This window comes from Bufo gargarizans, chromosome 5 (assembly GCF_014858855.1).
Source record: "Bufo gargarizans isolate SCDJY-AF-19 chromosome 5, ASM1485885v1, whole genome shotgun sequence".
NCBI classification, from domain to species: Eukaryota; Metazoa; Chordata; class Amphibia; order Anura; family Bufonidae; genus Bufo; species Bufo gargarizans.
In genome coordinates this window covers 458,574,601-458,596,459 of record NC_058084.1, presented here as the reverse complement: position 1 = coordinate 458,596,459, position 21,859 = coordinate 458,574,601, and the positions used below count along the sequence as shown (strand labels likewise).

The following is a 21,859-nucleotide window of genomic DNA, read 5'->3' as shown; positions in this document are numbered from 1 at the left end:
ATTATCAACTAACTGTATGCCTATGCAGGGGATTTGGAGCTCTGTATCAGAGTAATATAACAAGGTATCAAGATCTGTTGTGAAATCAATCAGCACATACTATATATTTTGGGCCTGCGGTATATGTTTTTAAAATCTGAAGTTCAAGACCAGACATTCAATCATGTTCAACCAGAAAAATGATTCAATTACAACTTCCAGCCAGGTGGCATAACTTTTATGCATTTCATATGGCACAGTTATGCCACAGATACAGAGTCAACATCTAATAACATATACCCGGTACCTGGACACGGCACGGTGCAGGACTCCTCCAGTATAATGTTCTCATCTCCATCCACCATCAGTTCGATTTCTCCACAAAACTCCTCATCGACCAATTTTCCGGCATCTTCCCAGGATCCATTGTGAACTACACAAGAGATGTTCCTGGATCTGGTGCCTTCACCGCATTGAGCATCCTACAAGAAACATTGGTAGTCGATCTAGATTTATCTTGCTGTTTTTTGACAGCCTGGGGGATGATCTAACCCTTTCACTGTTTGGGGTTGGAAAGGGAAACAGCATCCTCGACATTTCCAACTGAAATTGGGGAAGAACTTAATGTACAGTAGATGTGGTATGTACAGTGTGCCATGTGCAGGGATAGCTTCAGATGTATGAGGGCTCTCGGGGGCCCTATGTCTACTCAAACCTGGGCATGACCCACATACAAATAGTTTTATTATACTGCCATGGCCCCTCCAAGCCCTTTGGGCCAAGACATCTACCCAGGCCATGAAAGGTGCCATCAGACATCCCCCCCCCACACAGTTTTATAGTGATGTCCGTAATGCCCAATGTAGTGCCCACCATAGTAGCAGTGTAGTAAAGCACATTTACCTGTGCCATGCTCCCACTTCCTCTGTCAGCCACTAAGACGTTACATGTGGGCAGCTATGGCATCTGCCAAAATGCTGCCCGCTTTAGTTATGGAGGGACACTGCAAGATATAAACTGGAATGGTGCATACACCATGTTCTGGGCAATGGGATACAATGCTGATACATAGTGACACATCACGTTGGGTCTCACCAAGAAGATACAATGAGGTCATGAAGGGACCTGGATGAGGTTTTAGGTGGAGTGAGGCTTTCAGAGTTTTGTACCCATGATCACAATGTAGCAATATGGCTTTAGCATAAGGTAAATATACAAGAACACAGACAGAAATTACCTCCACCCTGCACTGGGACCAGCGGCCATACTGCCACTTGTAGCACGGCTTGACTGGGCATGGCTTGGATTGCTCCATCTGGAAAGGACAAGGTCTTCCATCTCCTTGGGAAGGCTGGATCACTGTCCTCCTCCTGGTCATCTTCCCTGTGGTAGATGTAACCAGTTATGAGAATATTAGGAATAAATACATTTCAAAATGTAACATAATAAATTAATAAACATTTGAAAAGAATTGATTTACAGTCTTTATCCAAATAAAAGGGATTGTCCATCAAAAAAAATTGTTGGCACCACTGTTGGCCATTTACTATATCTGGTATTCCAGTGCGTCCCCATTTACGTGAATGGAGCCCAGATGCAAGAGCAGACACATCCCATGGACGAGTGCGGTACTGTTTCTAGAAAAAAAGAAGACCCTCCTCCTCCCGGAGAAGCCTTTTATGATATTTTATTATCTACCTTAGAGATTTGTCTTGGAGAAAGATCTCTATAAATAAGGGCTTCTATTAATTTCTGAAATAAAATGAACCAAGTGGGGGCGATTACAATGAGTGAATGGCCCCTAGGGGGCGGGCACTATACTGTAATCAGTGATTGACTGAGAGAGGTATGAGGCAGCATTGCTTCTTAACAAAAGACCCCGCTAGCACTCTAGTCCTGGAAAGGTTTCCATTTCCAGGACAGAAACTCTGTAAATTTTCTGTTAATTAGACTTATACAGTATGTGTAATTACATTGTTACTTCTCAGGATCCATTTTTGGACAGATATCTACTGTAAGATCACCACTTTGCCCTCTACACATTAAGGTATCCCCTAAAGGGGTGTATTTGGCATTTCTGGAGCCCCAAGCAAACTTATGTCTCAACACTAAGTTCCACCCCTTGTAGCACCACTAAGCTCCACCCCTGTTGCACTGCTAAACCCCACCCCTATCACAACTCTAGGCTCTACCCCAATTGCATTGCCAATCCCCACCCCTACTAAGCCCCACTCTCAGCGAAGCAGTGCCACATGGCCACTTCTGCTACTGCTCTACAGCTGGGAAGAGCCCCTCTCCCTTGGCCCCGTGCAACTGGACCAGCTGATCACGCAATATGCCTACCCTTTCAGCCAACCGCTTGGGTCCAGCAGGGACCGCCTGATCTCTGAAGCCCCAAGCATTTACTTGGTTTATGTGGTGGTAATGTCTGACCCTGGTGCTCTGATGTCTAGAAGTCCAGTGTAAAACCACAGATGAATTATGGCACATGACAATGTCAGCACTGCTAATTCCATATCTACATATAATCCCTCGCCATGGTCAGCCATTCAGGATATGGATTAGTCCACCAATTTGATTTTGCCACTTCCACTTAGGTTGATATTAGGTACAAACCTGAGAGTCCACAATCTGCTGAGCACTTCGACCATAGAGACCAGTCCGAGAGTTGACAATTTACAGGGCATTCGACAACGCAGGACGTGTTCATCTGCCAGGTCTTCTCCAAACCGAGCTGCAAGCGATAGGATAGTTTTGTATCATACCATGGGTGTAATTAAAGGGGTAGTCCAGTCAAAACCATCCATTATCTATCCACAGGGTGGGCGTCTGATGGCTATAACCCTGTTGACTGCTAGACCATTGCTACCTTCATACTCCCCCTCCATGCAACAGTTGCATAGCTGGGGTCAAGTAGGATCCAATCGTCCATTCTAGTGATTATCACAAAATCTGTACCAGGGCCCCCAGCATGCACAATACTGTTGTCTTCTTAGGTGGGAGAAAGAACTTTGATGCCCCCAAGGGTCCAAAACCTGCAACCTTTGCACCTCCCATAGCTTCACCCCTGACTTATTGCCTGTCCAGTATATAGGTGACACATCATTATTGGCTGTAATTCCTCCATTGAGGACAAAATTCCCAAATTCTAATGGTTTGATGTTTTCTAGGATAGACCATCAAATTATGATTGCTGGGAGTATGACACTGCGCACCCTAGAAGATCAGCTGTCCTGCTGTAGCTCCAGTGCTAAAGCTACCTAAACAGTGGACAGAGCTACTTACTGTAGTGTTGCTCCTATTGAAGTGAATATATAAATTCCTGCTGAGCAACCACTTACCTCTTCACAGAACTTCAAGGCCACTGATTTGGCATCACTACGGACACAGTCCAGCATCCTGGTTTTGATCCCATTCCCACACACAGCCTTGTCACTTAGCTGACATGTGCTCCAATCTACAGAGAAAAAAGTTACAATGAAACTTCCAACTTTTATTTTTTATCAAAAATATGATTATACAGCTGAAACAGATAGAACAAATACAGAAAAAAGTCACTTTGTAAGAATTTAAATGTCCTGCGCTGATCCTGAGTTACATCCTGTATTATACTCCAGAGCTGCACTCACTATTCTGCTGGTGCAGTCACTGTGTACATACATTACTTATCCTGTACTGATCATGAGTTACATCCAGTATTATACTTCAGAGCTGCACTCAGGATCAGTAAAGGATAAGTATTAAATGTATGTATACAGTGACTGCACCAGCAGAATAGTGAGTGCAGCTCTGGGAGTACAATACAGGATAAGTAATGTATGTATGTATGTATGTACACAGTGACTCCACCAGCAGAATAGTAAATGCAGCTCTGGAGTATAATACAGGATGTAACTCAGGATCAGTACAGCATAAGTAATGTAATCTATGTACACAGTGACTGCACCAGCAGAATAGTGAGCACAGCTCTAGTGTTCATCGAGCACTAAAGTGCTCGGGTGTTCGGGTCAAACACCTCGAGATGCTAGGGTCCTCTACCGAGCACAATGGAAGTCAATGGGAGAACCCGAGCATTAAACCATGTACCCTCTGCTCTGAAGAGGGGAGGGTGTCTGGTTCATATGAAAATGTCAGAAATTGATGGAAACACCACCAAAATGGTTCGGGAACAGCATGGGGAGGGTGTCTGGATGCATCTTGGACTCTCAGGTCGCTGCTGGGAACGATGTTGTCCGAGTAGTACACTACTGTTACAGACTGACAATAATACACACAAAACCAAAGATAAAATCAAATTTAGAGGAAAAATTGTTAGGAAACATTCTTTGCTGTATATTTACTTATATAAAGTTCAAGTGCTGCCAAAAATTACAAGGAAGAGGCACTCCAATACACTCTTTATTACACATAAAGGAGGGCATCATACACACCCTTGAAAAATTATGATTGATGGCCTGCTGATGACTCTCAAAAACATTAGGAGCAAGGGCCTGCTGTTGACCCTCTAAAACATTACGGGCGAGGGCCTGCTGATTTCCTCTGGTGGAGTTGAGAAGTCAGGGGCAATCCAGGCCTTGTTCATTTTTTTAAGAGTCAACCTGTCAGCATTTTCAGTTGACAGTCGGATGCGCTTATCAGTTATTGTGCCCCCAGCAGCACTAAATACCCGCTCTGACAAAATGCTGGCCGCAGAACAGGCCAGCACCTTCAGGCGTAGAGCACCAGTTCGTGCCACGTGTCCAGCTGTAAGGCACTGAGGAATCATTGAGGACGCTGACACGGTCTTCTACGTACTCCTTCACCATCTTCCAAAACATTTCCCTCCTTGTGACCCTAGGCCGCGCATCATGAAACTGTCCCAGGCTTTGGAGAGTGTTGCCCTGCCTCTGTTGGAACTGCTGCGTGTTCCCCTTGTCTCCCCTTCTCGGTTGGCCAAGGAACTTCGGACTCTGCCGCAAGCGTTGTCAGCTGGAAATTTTTGGAGCAATTTTTCGACAAGGACCTTCTGGTATTGCACCATTTGCTTGTCCTCTCCACCACAGGAATGAGAGATGAGAAGCTCTCTTTGTAGCAGGGGTCGAGAAGGGTGAACAACCAATAACCTGTGTTGTCCAAAATACATAAAACACGTGGGTGACGGGAAAGGCAGCATAACATGAAGTCAGCCATGTGTGCTAGAGTCCCAACAGGCAAGACTTCGGTGTCGTCATCAGGAGGATGACTCTCAATCTCCTCATCCTCTTTCCCCTCCTCTGTCCGTCCTCGCTGAACAGATGGAATTAAACTTCCATGGGTACTACCCTCTGTAGCAGAGGCAACCGTCTCCTCATCATCATCATCATTATCCAATTTGCGCTGAGAAGACAAATTGAGGGTGGTCTGGCTATCACCCTGTGTAATGTGTTCCCCCATTTCCACTACTGCCCTCTGCTGCTCACAAAGACTGGCCAACATGTTAAACGTTAAGTTCCAGCGTGTGCTGACGTCGCACAATAGTTGGTGAGCTAGCAATTGTAAGCGCTGTTGCAGCGTTGCCAGACCGGCGGAAGCTGTCGATGACTTGCAGAAATTGGCACACGCGCAGCGCACCTTTACTAGTAGCTCAGGCAAGTTGGGATAGGTTTTGAGAAACCGCTGAACCACTAAGTTGAAAACGTGGGCTAGGCATGGGATGTGTGTGTGCTTGCCGAGCTTCAAAGCCACCACCAAGTTACGGCCATTATCAGACACAACCATGCCTGGTTCTAGGTTGAGTGGCGAGAGCCACAGCTCAGTCTGATCTCTTATCCCCTGCCACAGCTCTGCGGCGGTGTGCTGTTTGTCACCTAAGAAGATCAGCTTAAGCACGGCCTGTTGACGCTTACCCACTGCTTCAAGCTACCGACTGATGGCTGACTGGTGCTGCACATGGATAATTCTTAGGTGGAAGTGGAGAAGGAGGCGGAGGAGAAGAAGTAGGGGTTAGAGCCACTAACGTAGGTGGTGGCGGAAACCCTGATGGAATTACGTCTCGCAATCCTTGGCGTCGGTAGCACCCGTGCCATCCCAGGGTACGACTCGCTCCCGGCCTCCACAACGTTCACCCAGTGTGCTGTCAGGGAAATGTAGTGTCCCTGGCCGAAAGCACTTGTACATGTATCAGTGGTTAAGTGGACCTTCCCAGTAACTGCGTTGGTCAGGGCACGGGTGATGTTACGGGACACATGCTGGTGTAAGGCGGGCACGGCACACAGTGAAAATTTGTGGCTGCTGGGGACTGCGTAACGAGGGACGTCCGCCTACATCAGGCTGCGGAAGGCTTCAGTGCCCACAAGCCTAAATGGCAACATTTCCAGGGCCAGTAATTTGGAAAGTTGCACATTTAGTGCTATGGCCTGTGGGTGTGTGGCTTGCGTTCAAATGCCTGGGGTAAGGACATTTGTACGCTGCGCTGGGACATGGAAGTGGATGTGGTCGCTGATGGTGCTTGCGAAGGTCCAGGTGCAGGGCGGGAGGCATCCGGGCCAGTGCCTTCGACAGGTGATTAGCCAGCAAGTAACACAGGGGAAGAGGAGGCAGTGGTGTGACCCGCAGATACAGATTGTGGACGTAGGTGTTCGGTGCTTTGATGCCATGTGATGGATCATGCTGATGGTGTTGAGGTTGCTAGTCTTCACGCCTCTGCTCATTTTTGTATGGCACAGGATGCAAATTACAATTCTTTTGTCGTCCGCATTTTCACTCCCGGCCTCCACAACATTCACCCAGTGTGCCGTCAGGGAAATGTAGCGTCCCTGGCCACCAGCACTTGTCCGTGTGTCCGTGGTTAAGTGGACCTTCCCAGTAACTGCGTTGGTCAGGGCACGGGTGATGTTCTGGGACACATGCTGGTGTAAGGCGGCCATGGCATACCGTGAAAAATAGTGGCGGCTGGGGACTGCATACCATGGGACAGCCGCCTACATCAGGCTGCAGAAGGCCTCAGTGTCCACAAGCCTAAATGGCAACATTTCAAGGGTCAGTAATTTAGAAAGTTGCGCATTTAGTGCTATGGCCTGTGGGTGGGTATTTGCGCTTGTGTTCAAATTACTGTGTTATGGACATTTGGATGCTGCTCTGGGACAGGGAAGTGGATGTTGTTGCTGATGGTTCATTAGAAAGCCCAGGTGCAGGGCGAGGGACATCTGGGCCTGCACCTTCGACAGGGGATTGGCCATTGCGTAACACAGGGGAAGAGGAGAAAGTGGTGTGACCCGCAGACACTGATTGTGGACTCAGGCGTTTGGCCCACTTATTAGGGTGCTTGGATGCCATGTGGCGGATCATGCTGGTGGTGGTGAGGTTGCTAGTGTTAACGCCCCAGCTCATTTTGGTACGGCACAGGTTGCAAACTACCACTCTTTTGTCGTCTGCACTTTCCTCAAAAAAGCGCCAGACTGCTGAACACCTACCCCTTGGCAAGGGAGATTTCCACAAGGGTGTGCTCCAGGGAACAGTTGCGGGCCTGTTTGGTGTGGCCCACCTTCTCCCTTTTGCCACCCCACTGCCTCTCCAGCCTGTTGCGGTGCTGTTGATCCCTCCCCCTCTGTACGGCTGTCCTTTCTCGGCTTGCCACCTTCCCAGGTTGGGTCAGTGATCTCATCGTCCACCACCTTCTCTTCCACTTCCTCACTCTGGTCATCCTCCTCACTTATTGACCTAACAGCAACATCAGTTATTGACAACTGTGTTTCATCCTCATCATTAACCTCTTGAGACACTAATTGCTGTTGACTTATTAGCAACTGTGTCTCATCATCATCACCCACCTCGTAAAAACACTAATTGCTGTTCCCCACCATCATCTTCTTGTGACTGCGGATGCTCAAGATCTCATATCCCTCTTTAAATGCGCTTGTCGAGAGGCCCAAATGAAGGAATGGCGTTGAAAAGAGCTCCTCAGAATATCCGAGTGTGGGATCACTTGTTTGGCCAGACTCACCATGGTGGGAGGAAGGAGGATCAGAGTGAGGATTGTGTTGAGCAGACTCTTGGCTACTGAGACTGGACTTGGAGGAAGAAAAGGTGGTGCTGAACCGACTGGAAGCATTATCTGCTGCAATCCAACCGACCACCTGGTCGCACTGGTTTGACTTTGAGAGCATTGTTATGCGCCGGCCTGCAAACTGGGACATGAAGCTAGGTATCATGAATGATTGTTTTTCTTGTACTCTGGCAGCAGGCACAGTTTCAACGCGCCCAGGGCCACGGCCTCTGTGTGCACCATCAGCATCACGGCCACTTCCACGTCCTTTCCTGCTCGCCTTCTTCATATTAAATGTTATATATGCTTGAAAGTATGTCACACGTAAAGTAGCGTAGGATATGTAAGTGTATGCGCCAAAAAAATTAAAAAGGGTATTTGGAATTTGGATACATCACACAGGAGATATAAACACTCAACGGTCAATAGACCAAAAAATATCCCTTTAGAGGTCTCTACTAAATAAGTATAGAATAAAAATTATATCTTTATTTCATCATTTAAAACACTTAGTTTTAATAAATCCTTTTTTCCTGACACTATCAGTCCACAGTAGGGTTTGATGCTGGTTAACCTAGTGGCTGCTAACGGTAACTGAGGGGTTGATGTCACCTCTAATGACTTATAAGCACAGTCAAGTGCTTTGTGCACTATATTAGGAGACAAGTCAGATGGTTTACACCCCTCGCAGCACTATTACACCCCTCGTAGCACTATTACACCCCTCGCAGCACTATTACATCCCTCGCAGCACTATTACATCACTCGCAGCACTATTACATCACTCGCAGCACTATTACAACCCTCCCAGGGAGGGGTGTAATAGTGCTGCGCTTTTGTTTTAGACAGTTCATAGTTAGGAATCCTAGGGAGCGATGGATGTAGCTGAGGGCTAATTAGTCAGATGTATGTGTGGTCACGAAGGTCTGTACTGCATGGTTGAGACAGAGGACAGATAGGGGCAGCTCCAACTGAGCTTTGATGCTCAGAGCACATTGCTACACCTTCAGGGCAATGGATATAAGTGCTAAGCCTGTGACATAAACAGGCACAAATTAACTGCAAAAGAGTTGTGCAGTCTAATTTCAGTACCATCATATCACTAACAGTGCATGCCCGATACCAAGATAGGTTGCATGCATGTGTGTACAGACAAATCACTGGAGTGTCTGCCTGACCCTATTGTCAATAAAAGCTTCACATTGTTGCCAACAGCTTACACATACGTTGATAAATTAGGGACATGCCATACCCTTATTAAAACTAACAATAATTTAATTACACAACATCTGACTTGTCTCCTAATATAGTGCACAGAGCTGTGGCTTATAACACCGCTTGCTCTATGCTTATTTAGTAGAGACCCCTAAAGGGATATTTTTTTGGTCTATTGACCGTTGAGTATTTGTAATTACATCCCGAGGGTCTCCATCAGGGCTTTTGAGTAGATTGATCAACACAGGAGATATGCCGCAGATAATGTCGCTGATGTCAGCAGCGGCTAATAAAAAATTAGAGGGAATGTCACAGGTATTTGGGATGTGGAAACGTTACACAGGAGATGTGGCACAGCTAATGTCACTGTCCACAGCGGACACCGTCTACAGAAAAAGTAGACTGATGTCACAAATTTTTGGGATGCGCACACGTTAGACAGAAGATGTAGCGCAGATAATGTCGCTGTCACCAGTGGTCTAACTAATGCACGCTATTTAGCACAGGATGCACAAAAAATAGATATTGCTGCCACACACAACAGTCCTTAAAGGGAACCTGTCACCGGGATTTTGTGTATAGAGCTGAGGACATGGGTTGCTAGATGGCCGCTAGCACATCCGCAATACCCAGTCCCCATAGCTCTGTGAGCTTTTATTGTGTAAAAAAAAACGATTTGATACATATGCAAATTACCCTGAGATGAGTCCTGTCCCCGACTCTCACGTACAGGACTCTACTCAGGTTAATTTGCATATGTATCAAATCGTTTTTTTGACACAATAAAAGCACACAGAGCTATGGGGACTGGGTATTGCGGATGTGCTAGCGGCCATCTAGCAACCCATGTCCTCAGCTCTATACCCAAAATCCAGGTGACAGGTTCCCTTTAAAAGGACTTTTGGGTCTGTAAAGTTTTAGCAATTTAGCGCAGGTTGCAGTAAAAATGTGATTGCTGCTGCCACATACAACAATAGTCCTTAAAAGGACTTTTGGGTCTCTGACAAGTTTTTTAACTTAAAAAAAAAAAAAAAATCACTTACTACACTGTCTTTTCCTTCTTCAACACAGGTCTCCATGACTAACACTGAGCCGAACACGTGTCATCAGGGGCTATGTAGCACCCAATGACGCGTTCCGGCCAGCCAATCACTGTAATGCCAGTAACCAACATGGCTACGTCATTACAGTGAAGGGCAGTACTTACTCGCACTTTTATTGCCTCCGTAGCATCCAACAAACGTGCGGGGAGGAGACTCGAGCATCGCGCTCGGGCACATGCGGTATTCGGCCGAATACCGCCATGTGCCGAGCATCGAGATGCTTGAGCCAAACTGGTGTTCAGCCGAGCATGCTCGATCAACACTACACAGCTCTGGAGTACAATACTTGATGTAACTCAGGATCAATACAGGATAAGTAATGTAATGTATGTACACAGTGACTCCACCAGCAGAATAGTGAGTGCAGCTCTGGAGTATAATACAGGATGTAACTCAGGATCAGTACAGGATAAGTAATGTATGTACACAGTGACTGCACCAGCAGAATAGTGAGTGCAGCTCTGGGGTATAATACAGGGTATAACTCAGGATCAGTACAGTATAAGTAATGTAATGTATGTACACAGTGACTGCACCAGCAGAATAGTGAGTGCAGCTCTGGAGTATAATACAGGATGTAACTCAGGATCAGTACAGGATAAGTAATGTATGTACACAGTGACTGCACAGGCAGAATAGTGAGTGCAGCTCTGAAGTATAATACAGGATGTAACTCAGGATCAGTACAGGATAAGTAATGTATGTACACAGTGACTGCACCAGCAGAATAGTGAGTGCAGCTCTGGAGTATAATACAGGATGTAACTCAGGATCAGTACAGGATAAGTAATGTATGTATACAGTGACTCCACCAGCAGAATAGTGAGTGCAGCTCTGGAGTATAATACAGGATTGTAACTCAGGATCAGTACAGGATAAGTAATGTATGTACACAGTGACTGCACCAGCAGAATAGTGAGTGCAGCTCTGGGGTATAATACAGGGTATAACTCAGAATCAGTACAGGATAAGTAATGTATGTACACAGTGACTGCACCAGCAGAATAGTGAGTGCAGCTCTGGAGTATAATACAGGATTGTAACTCAGGATCAGTACAGGATAAGTAATGTATGTACACAGTGACTGCACCAGCAGAATAGTGAGTGCAGCTCTGGAGTACAATACTTGTATACAGTACACAACAACCTCTTTCTAACAAACTTAGAACCAGCCCTGTACCTCACATGGATCCAGAGATCTCCTCATTCATTGCTCCATTTGTTCTGCTAGATTTATCCCAAGCTGGCAGCTGTTTTACCAGCTCACACCCATGAGTATAGTACATCAAGGTCATCTCTCACGATGGTCTTTCCTCCATGCAGACTACATACAGTACACCACTCGCACCTACCTGTTACATTGTATTCATAATGGAAGCAGTTCTTGTTCAAGACACAAGGTTCGGTTTCGGTGGCAATATGGCAGACTTTGCCTTCCGCTGCCTGTCGAATGGGCACGGCTGACCGCTCGCGAAAGCTGGTTCCGTCACAAGGCTGTAAAACAGTAGAGAAAGGACATTAAGTAACATTAAGTAACGAGGTGAACATGGCAGCCTATGAGGGCTTTCAATTACCGGCAGGCGCTCTCCTTCTGGGTCTGCAAACACACATCACACGTCAGACAAGCAAATTAAGCAAACAACAATCTGAAGCTCAAACAGAGAATTAAAATACTAAACATGTCATTACGAAGGCTGGAGCCGCATTTGCATAATAATGAAGATCTCCCAGACGTAATCACGCTGTTTTGCCAAGTTTGCAACTTCATTGTCATATTCTAATTATCCCTATTACTGCGTTTTCCACGTCTTCTATGCCATGGAAACTTCCAAAAGAGGACCAAAAAAAAAAAAAAAAAACACAATTTAAATTTTTAGAGAAAAATAATAATAAATAAAATTAATAAAATAATAATAATAACTGGAATAATAATAATAATAATAATTAGTGCCTCAGCACTTCTCAGTGCGCCTGCGCCGAAGACGTCTTCTCTTTCGGGTTTAGAGGTGACGTCATCGGCGCAGGCGCACTGAGGGAGTGCTGAGGAAGCGAGCGTCCTTTTCTCAGAGCGTCTGCGCTGAATGAAGACAGGCGTGTGATTTGAATTGCAGACAGGGCCAGCCGGAGGAGGAGAGCGCTCGCTGGCCCTGTCAATCAGCAGGAGGAGGGGGCTTTTTTTGAAAGGAGGATGCGGCGGCTACCAGCAAGTAGACGCCCTACTTGCTGGTAGTGAAGTCATTTGCATATTTTAAAAGATCGATTTTTAGTGAAACCAAGCCACAGAACAAGGTAAGAGCCCTATATAGGGAATAGTAGTCCAATAAGGATTTTAATATGCCCAAAAATGAAAAAGGAGTTTTGGGGGGGGGGGGGGGTGACAGAAGCCCTTTAACTAGAGTGGAGAGAGGTTAGAAGAGTGTCTCTTGCTCAGGAGGGGTTGTCCTGCATTGCACAGGCAACTAATTGATTTGAATGGACATGGTGTAATACTAAGCTTCTCCTTTGGTGTCACTGTAGGGAAACTGAAAACTTACTGCCAGGTCCCCACCATAGATCACAGCTGATCACTGGTGGTCCCAGCAGGAGGAGATTTTCTGATATGCTTATTGTCATGGAATCCTTCTAACCAGGGGAATCTGCCCAAAGAGAAGGATCCCTTTATTAAGCGTTTCATCATGGAAACAATACTTTGTGACAACCAACATGGTCACCATTTTAGTTTTTTACTTTTTATCTAAGGAGTAAATGTTTTTTTTAAAGGGGAACAAACATTACAGTATGAAGGCTCATCATACTGTAATGTAAAGCTTATCACCCAAGTCTGTATATGTGCTTGTGAATCTTACAGTTAGGTCCATAAATATTTGGACAGAGACAACATTTTTCTAATTTTTGTTCTGTACATTACCACAATGGATTTTGAACAAAACTATTTAGATGCAGTTGAAGTTCAGACTTTCAGCTTTCATTCAGTGGGTTGAACAAAATGATTGCATAAAAATGTGAGGAACTAAATCATTATTTAAACTCGATCCCGTCATTTCAGGGGCTCAAAAGTAATTGGACAAATTAAATAATTGTAAATAAAATGTTAAATTCTAATACTTTGTTGAAAACCATTTGTTGGCAATGCATATAATATAGAAAACCGCGCTGCTTCAACTTGAGTGCAGTTCACACTGAGGGAGACAAAAGGTATCTATCGATTTGATTCCTCAGTTTTGGTTCCCACTAAGGTCGATGCTCAAACCTCCTAAAAGTCAAAGAAGAGACGGCCCAACCTAGTGAAATACCGGCAACTGAGTTTAAATAACGTGATTTATTGTACTTACAAGATCCATAAAACACTCATATAAAATAAGCACGTCCTGTCATGAAACGCCCGACCCGGGTTTCGCCTCCGCTTCGTCAGGGGCACCTGTGGACTCGTCTAGATTGCTCCTTTTTCAAGACACTATGGGCGTTACTACAGGCCTAATTTGCATGTTTACAAAATTCATTTCAAATAACATTCAAGCTCTTTAAATACGAAACCATTAACTCACAATATCACATAAAATACAAGTTAAAACATCTCTTTAGTCTAATTCTGATTTCATAAAACTTTCTCTTTCTCCTCCTTTCAATATCACATTATTAGATTTCTCTCTTTCTCTTCCATTAGTTCCTTCCCTCAATACAAATAGATCGGCGATTCCCCCTCTTTCTGGAAAAGCTGCATTCTCTTTCTACCTCCGTATAGACCTCGATAATAAACCACCGCACTGACATCCCAATGTCCACATCTAGGAAAATAACTCTTGTAAACAAACACTGAAAAAATAGGAAACGACTGACATCTCGATACTTTACATGTTCACTGTACAAACTTTTAAGACAAATTCGTAAGTGAAGTGCCGAGTTTGTAGATCCATTCTACTTCTCTTCTGTCGATTCTATTCAATGGATCGCCACCCCTCCAGTCATTTGCTCCAGCCCCATGAAAATCACACCTTTTGGATTTTTATTATGTATTTTTTTTAAATGTGCAGAGATACTATGTGTCTGTAAACCCTTCTTTATATTTCGTATATCTTCCTGAATTCTTTTAGTTTTCTAGTGGTCCGTCCTACCTACTGGAGGCCACATGGACACTCCAGCATGTAAACCACAGATACGTGTTCACAAGAAAGCTCTCCCATTACTTTGTGTACGGTCCCGTTGCTCCGAGACACCACTGTTTCTTTCCTACACTGTCCGTTAACTTTCAGACGGTTCTTGCACGGTAGACAAAAACAGCACCATGTGAACCGGTGTTTCATACTTTCAGTGGGTTGTGTAGGTATAAAGCTTTGTACAAGCTTATTTTTTACACTAGGTGCTCTTGTGAAGATAACAGAGGGATTCTTGGGAATTATGTCTCCTAGTATGGGATCATTCTTAAGCACAGACCAATTCTTTTTAACAGCTCTCTTTATCCAAAATAAATTCCCCTTGCTTAAACATCATTGCTGGATATTTTTCAAGACAATCCTTGATTGCATTCATCCCTTTATCTTTGGGGATGATGGTGTACAGAGATGCAACATCTTCCGTGGATTGATCAATACTCTTTATGAACTTCACAATATCCCCTTGTGTCTTTCTGAAAAGTCCACATATTCAGTAAGACGGCTAGTTAGAGAATTAATCCCGGATACAATTGGTCTGGGAGGGGGACGGACCACTAGAAAACTAAAAGTAAGAATTCAGGAACATATACGAAATGTAAAGAAAGGTTTAGAGACAAATAGTGTCCCTGCACATAAAAAATAATAATACATAATAAAAATCCAGAAGGTTTGATTTTCATGGGGCTGGAGCAACTTCGTAATAACTGGAGAGGTGGCGATCCATTAGAATCAACAGAAGAGAAGTAGAATGGATTTACAAACTCAGCACTTTACAGCCTGAGGGCTTAAATGTTGAATTCGACTTGAAAGTTTGTATAGTGAACGTGTAAAGTATCGAGATGTCAGTTGTTTCCTATTTTTTTCAGTGTTTGTTTACAAGAGTTATTTTCCTAGATGTGGACATTGGGATGTCAGTGCAGTGGTTTATTATCGAGGTCTATACGGAGGTTGAAAGCAAATGCGTATTTTCCAGAAAGAGGGGGAATCACCGATCTATTTGTATTGAGGGAAGGAACTAATGGAAGAGAAAGAGAGAAAACTAATCATGTGATATTAAAAGAAGGAGAAAGAGAAAGTTTTATGAAATCAGAATTAGACTAAAGAGATGTTTTAACTTGTTGTATTTTATGTGATATTGTGAGTTGATGGTTTTGTATTTAGAGAGCTTGAATGTTATTTGAAAAGAATTTTGTAAACATGCAAATTAGGCCTGTAGTAACGCCCATAGTGTCTTGAAAACGGAGCAATCTAGACGAGTCCACAGGTGCCCCTGACGGAGCGGAGGCGAAACCCGGGTCGGGCGTTTCATGACAGGACGTGCACATTCTATATGATTGTTGTTTTATGGATCTTGTAAGTACAATAAATCACGTTATTTAAAGTCTTGAACTCATGGACTTCACCAGACGCTATTTCCTCCTCTTTAATGCTCGGCCTTTACTGCAGCGGTTTTCAGTTGCTGTTTGTTTGTGGCCTTTCTGTCTTAAGTTTAGTCTGTAACAAGTGAAATGCTCTATTGGGTTCAGATCTGGTGACTCGGCCATTCAAGAATATTCCACTTCTTTGCTTTAATAAACTCCTGGGTCGCTTTGGTTTTATGTTTTGGGTCATTGTCCATCTGTATTATGAAACGCCGACCAATCAGTTTGGCTGCATTTGAGCACACAGTGTGTCTCTGAAAACCCCAGAATTCATCCGGCGTCTTCTGTCCTGTGTCACATCATTAATAAACACTAGGGCCCCCCGGGGCCACTGGCAGCCATGCATGCCCAAGCATCACACCGCCTCGCAGTGTTTTACAGATGATGTGGTGTGCTTTGGCTCATGAGCTCTACCATGCCTTCGCTATACTTTTTTCTTTCCATCATTCTGGTAGAGGTTGATCTTGGTTTCATCTGTCCAAAGAATGTTCTTCCAGAAGTGTGCTGGTTTTTTAAGATTTTTTTTAGCAAAGTCCAATCTAGCCTTCTTATTCTTGAGGCTTACGAGAGGCTTGCACCGTGCAGTGAACCCTCTGCATTTAGTTTCATGCAGTCTTCTCTTTATAGTAGATTTGGATATTGATGCGCCTGTATCCTGGAGAGTGTTGTTCACTTGGTCGGCTGTTGTGAAGGGGCTTCTCTTCACCATGGTAATTATTCTGTGATCATCCACCACTGTTGTCTTCTGTGGGCGTCCAGATCTTTTTGCATTGTTGAGGTCACCAGTGCTTTCTATCTCAGGATGTACCAAACTGTAGATTTTGCCACTCCTAATAGTGTAGCAATTTCTCGGATGGATATTTTCTGTTTTTGCAGATGAGGGATGGCTTGTTTCACCTGCACGGAGAGCTCCTTTGACTTCATGTTTACTTCTCAGCTAAATCTTCAAAATGCAAGCACCACACCTCAAATCAACTCCAGGCCTTTTATGTGCTTAATTAAGAAGGAAATAATGAAGGAATTGCCCATAAAACAACCTTTGAATCAAATGTCTAATTACTTTTGGTCCAGTTAAAAACAGGGTGCTACATGTAAAGGAGATGAAACTCCTAAACCCTTCATCCAATTTTAATGTGGATACCCTCAAATGAAAGCTTAAAGTCTGGACTTTATGTCCATGTCTATTATATAAATATAACTTGAATATGTTTTAGTAAACAGGTAAAAGAATAATAATAATTTGTGTCAGTGTCCAAATATATATGGACCTAACTGTATATCCAGTCTGCCGCTCAGACTCCATTATGGTATTTACATACTAATTAGACATCGTCCATGATGCACCTGTAATAACTGGTGCGAGGCGGCATCGGAGTGATTAGCATTCTCCCAGCAACTCATTGTCTGACACCTAATTAATGTCATTATCTATTGTAGTAGAAAAGATGAATATTCAATAAGACGATGTTACTCCAAGAAATGTTACATATTATCAGGCGCTCAGTTTTTAATGTGTTTATTCACACTGGCGTAAACTAGTATGATATTCAGAATGGCAATAAGTAATGTATATACACAGTGACTCCTCCAGCAGAATAGTGAGCGCAGCTCTGGAGTATAATACAGGATATAACTCAGGGTCAGTACAGGATAAGTAATGTAATGTATGTACACAGTGACTGCACCAGCAGAATAGTGAGTGCAGCTCTGGAGTATAATACAGGATGTAACTCAGGATCAGTACAGGATAAGTAATGTAATGTATGTACACAGTGACTTCACCAGCAGAATAGTGAGTGCAGCTCTGGAGTATAATACAGGATGTAACTCAGGATCAGTACAGGATAAGTAATGTAATGTATGTACACAGTGACTGCACCAGCAGAATAGTGAGTGCAGCTCTGGAGTATAATACAGGATGTAACTCAGGATCAGTACAGGATAAGTAATGTATGTACACAGTGACTCCACCAGCAGAATAGTGAGTGCAGCTCTGGAGTATAATACAGGATGTAACAGGATCAGTACAGGATAAGTAATGTAATGTATGTACACAGTGACTCCACCAGCAGAATAGTGAGTGCAGCTCTGGAGTGTAATACAGGATGTAGCTCAGGATCAGTACAGGATAAGTAATATAATGTATGTACACAGTGACTGCACCAGCAGAATAGTGAGTGCAGCTCTGCAGTATAATACAGGATTTAACTCAGGACCAGTACAGGATAAGTAATGTATGTACACAGTGACTGCACCAGCAGAATAGTGAGTGCAGCTCTGCAGTATAATACAGGATTTAACTCAGGATCAGTACAGGATAAGTAATGTATGTACACAGTGACTGCACCAGCAGAATAGTGAGTGCAGCTCTGGAGTGTAATACAGGATGTAACTCAGGATCAGTACAGGATAAGTAATGTATGTACACAGTGACTGCACCAGCAGAATAGTGAGTGCAGCTCTGGAGTATAATACAGGATGTAACTCAGGATCAGTACAGGATAAGTAATATAATGTATGTACACAGTGACTGCACCAGCAGAATAGTGAGTGCAGCTCTGCAGTATAATACAGGATGTAACTCAGGATCAGTACAGGATAAGTAATGTAATGTATGTACACAGTGACTGCACCAGCAGAATAGTGAGTGCAGCTCTGCAGTATAATACAGGATTTAACTCAGAGTCAGGATCACTAGAGGATAAGTAATGTAATGTATGTACACAGTGGTTTTTAGGTAAAATATGCCTATATATAAACTGTAATATGGTGTAAAGATGAATATACTGTGCAGTATGTAATAATAGGAATCCTGAGTCTGCAGTAACTACAACATCATTACCACAAAGCACTGTGATTATTGCACTCACATGATGCACATATTTTAGGCAGATACAGTATTTTATATGATGCCGCCGTGATATCAATTCCCTAGTTACCTTCTAGAGATAAGCAAATTTATTGAAAATTCGATTCGGCTGCTTCACCGAATTTTGCTAAAAAGTTCGCTTCGTGACGAATTACTTTGTCACGGAGCGCATTTTTTTTGTAAGTAGCGGGTGCAATAACAGGGAGCTGCGATAGCGCCGCCCCCGTCATTGTACCCCTCAGATGCCGCGTTCATACATGATCGCGGCATCTGAGTGTAAAATTAACAATGACATTTTTTTTCATCAAACTTACCGCCTCCATTTGCTCGCGACTGAAATCCCGTGCGGCGCGAGATTATGTCATCACGCCAGCCGGCGTGATATTGTAATCTCGCTCCGCACATGATTTCGGCCAAGATCTTCAAGCAAGATGGAGGCTGGCGTCCAGTCACAAGCAAATGGAGGCAGTAAGTTTGAATTGTTTTGTTTTTTATGCTATTTCAGGTTAAATCGATTCGCTGACAGGAAGCACGAGGAAATCCGGCTTCTATTACTTACCAAAGGACACTTGCTCCATTCACTCCACTCCGACATGACGCAGTCCTCAGGACAAGGCAACTTGCAATTCCTGGCTCCTAGAGGCATCTCTTCTGGCTCACAGAGATAATCCTCTACGACATCTGCGGGACCGTCCACCGTGTTCTGCATGCATCTGAGGACATGGAAATGCAGGCATTGTAAAAAAGTATCCATATGTGCACAGACCTAGCAATACCAGCTTTCACCAGCAGGCTGTGCTGCTGAGCAATTCTCCTATTTACAGATTATTTACAATAGTCTAATTTCTCAATCACAAGAATGTACAGAGGTAGCAAACACTAACATATACACCTGATAGTAAATGAACTCTTCAATGGCTTTTATTGTTTGTCACTTCAAAGCCTTCGGCAACAATGTATTTAAGTCACAGAGTCTCAAGTTAATGTTTGCTACATCTGTATGAATGTATATATTAGTGGAAAGAGAATATATTTTATACATATTTATAGAGATTGCAGCACATTTCTTTGAGAACATTTCCTGCTTCCAATGAAGTTGTTTACATTGAATTCAATGCTGACTGCTGTGTAAACTTCCTATGTGCCCTGCCCATAAAATAAATACCCCATTACCACCCAGAAGAGCAGACTGTTCCTTATTAAATTGGTTGTACAGGATTAGAAAAAATATGTCTGCTTTCTCTCACAAACAGCGCCACCCCCCTTAATAGGATGTGTCTGGTATTGCAGCTTAGCTCCATTGAAGTCTATGGGGGGAAAGCTGCAATACCGCACACAACCTGTGGACAGGCGAGGCGCTGTTGTAATAAGGCCTCATGCACACGACAGTATTTCACGGTCCGCAAAGCGGGTTTCCGTTGTTCCGTGATCCGTGTCCGTTTTTTCTTCCGTGTGTCTTCCTTGATTTTTGGAGGATCACCAGACCAGAAAAGTGAAAAAAAATAATCTAAGTCAAGTTTGCCTTGAAAATGATAGGAAAAAAACGGACACGGATCACAGACGCGGATGACAATCTTGTGTGCCTCCGTGTTTTTTCACGGACCCATTGACTTGAATGGCTCCGCGAACAGTTGTCCGTCAAAAAAATAGGACAGGTCATATTTTTTTGACGGACAGGAAACACGGATCATGGACGCGGATGACAAACGGTGCATTTTCCGAGTTTTCAACGGACCCATTAAAAGTCAATGGGTCCGCAGAAAATCACGGAAAACGGAACAACGGACGCGGATGCACACAACAGTCGTGTGCATGAGGCCTTAAAAGGCAGCCATGTTTGTCTAATTCTAGACAAACCCTCTAAATCTAATTAACCAAATTGTTGGTCAGAGGCATGAATGCTTAGTCGCCCATTTGGATGGATGGCAGTGTTCCTAAGGCTATTTTGAAACTTTAGTGGTGTAACTTTGTTACAGTATGGTTCCTGCATTGCAGCAATCTGTGACCTGAAAATCAGTGTCAGGCCCCACCCCCTTTTACCCTACATAGTAATATTGCCTCCTACGCACAAAGGGGCATAAATATATAAATAAATAAATAGGGAATTGATACATTTTAGCCACACATTCTATGCCTGATCACGTCTCTCGAGTGGAGTTCCCCTTTAAGGCACCGCTCTTACCGGACTCTCTTGGTCTGGACCCCTTCCCCGCAGTTCTGCTTGAGGTCGATGCTGGTGACCTTACACACGCTCCACGGCTCTGTGATCCACACGTACTGGTTGCAGTCACTGTGACACGGGACCACTTCGTACACCTGCAATGTATGGATCATTCATGTTACGTGGCGCGCTGGGTCGGCGTGTAAATGCCGGCAAGATGCAATTGTCTGATTGCAGGTAAAAGATGACCTCATATTGTAATGTAATCCGCAAATGGCATTTGGAGTCTGTCAGCTGCCGGATATCAAATTAATACCTTATATTCCCAGCATGAGGTCAAGGGGTATAGATTTCTGCCATGACAAACTATACTGCAATTCCTTTAATCTGCCATCTAATAATCCAGAAAGTCTGAAAATCTAGTATATATTATGGATATTCTGATAATCTGGCATTGAGGTTCTGGATCATTAAATATGGCAGAATATTGGATGGCCCAGTAATAAATAGCATAGATGTCAACAGTCCGGATTTGGTGGGACAGTCGGGGCTAAATCTCCAAAAGAGAGTCCCAGGAGGCGTTCATGGGTTTTTACAACAGCGCAACTTAAAATGTCACGATTTCGCGAATTTGGATGATAAGTATAAAAATGAGATATACTTAAAATTAATGTCATTATCTGTCAAAGGGGTTGTCCCACAAAAATGTTCTACAGTTTTCAGACCAGTCTCTGGATCTGAATATTTTTATAATTGCATGTAATAAAAAACTTTTGTATGGCCAGCGATGTATTCAATAAAACATATCTATATGGCGCCACCTGCTGTTTGTTCTTTAGCTTATTTCTCTGTCTGCCTCAGTAACATCGCTAAGGTGGTCGCACATGCTCAGTTCTATCCTTTAATTGCCACCAGCTGTATCAAGGGAGAGAAAGAACCAACCCCCCTGAGCTGTTAA

At 43.8% G+C, this 21,859-nt stretch overlaps 1 protein-coding gene across 4 annotated transcripts in view; it reads right to left on the bottom strand.

Moving 5' to 3' along the window:
- THSD7A (thrombospondin type 1 domain containing 7A) overlaps positions 1-21,859 on the bottom strand; it is a 293,377-nt gene that overhangs the window by 15,620 nt on the left and 255,898 nt on the right. For all 4 annotated transcript variants that reach the window (XR_006389941.1, XM_044293070.1, XM_044293068.1 and 1 more), the window contains exons 17-23: positions 20,923-21,056; positions 19,300-19,453; positions 11,652-11,793; positions 3,321-3,436; positions 2,596-2,713; positions 1,217-1,362; positions 287-461 (exon numbers count right to left, since the gene is read on the bottom strand). Coding sequence is in view for 3 of the 4 variants with exons in the window: in XM_044293070.1 (XP_044149005.1) it covers positions 287-461; positions 1,217-1,362; positions 2,596-2,713; positions 3,321-3,436; positions 11,652-11,793; positions 19,300-19,453; positions 20,923-21,056 (985 nt within the window). In the remaining variant the exon portion in view is untranslated. The remainder of the gene's footprint in view (positions 1-286; positions 462-1,216; positions 1,363-2,595; positions 2,714-3,320; positions 3,437-11,651; positions 11,794-19,299; positions 19,454-20,922; positions 21,057-21,859) is intronic.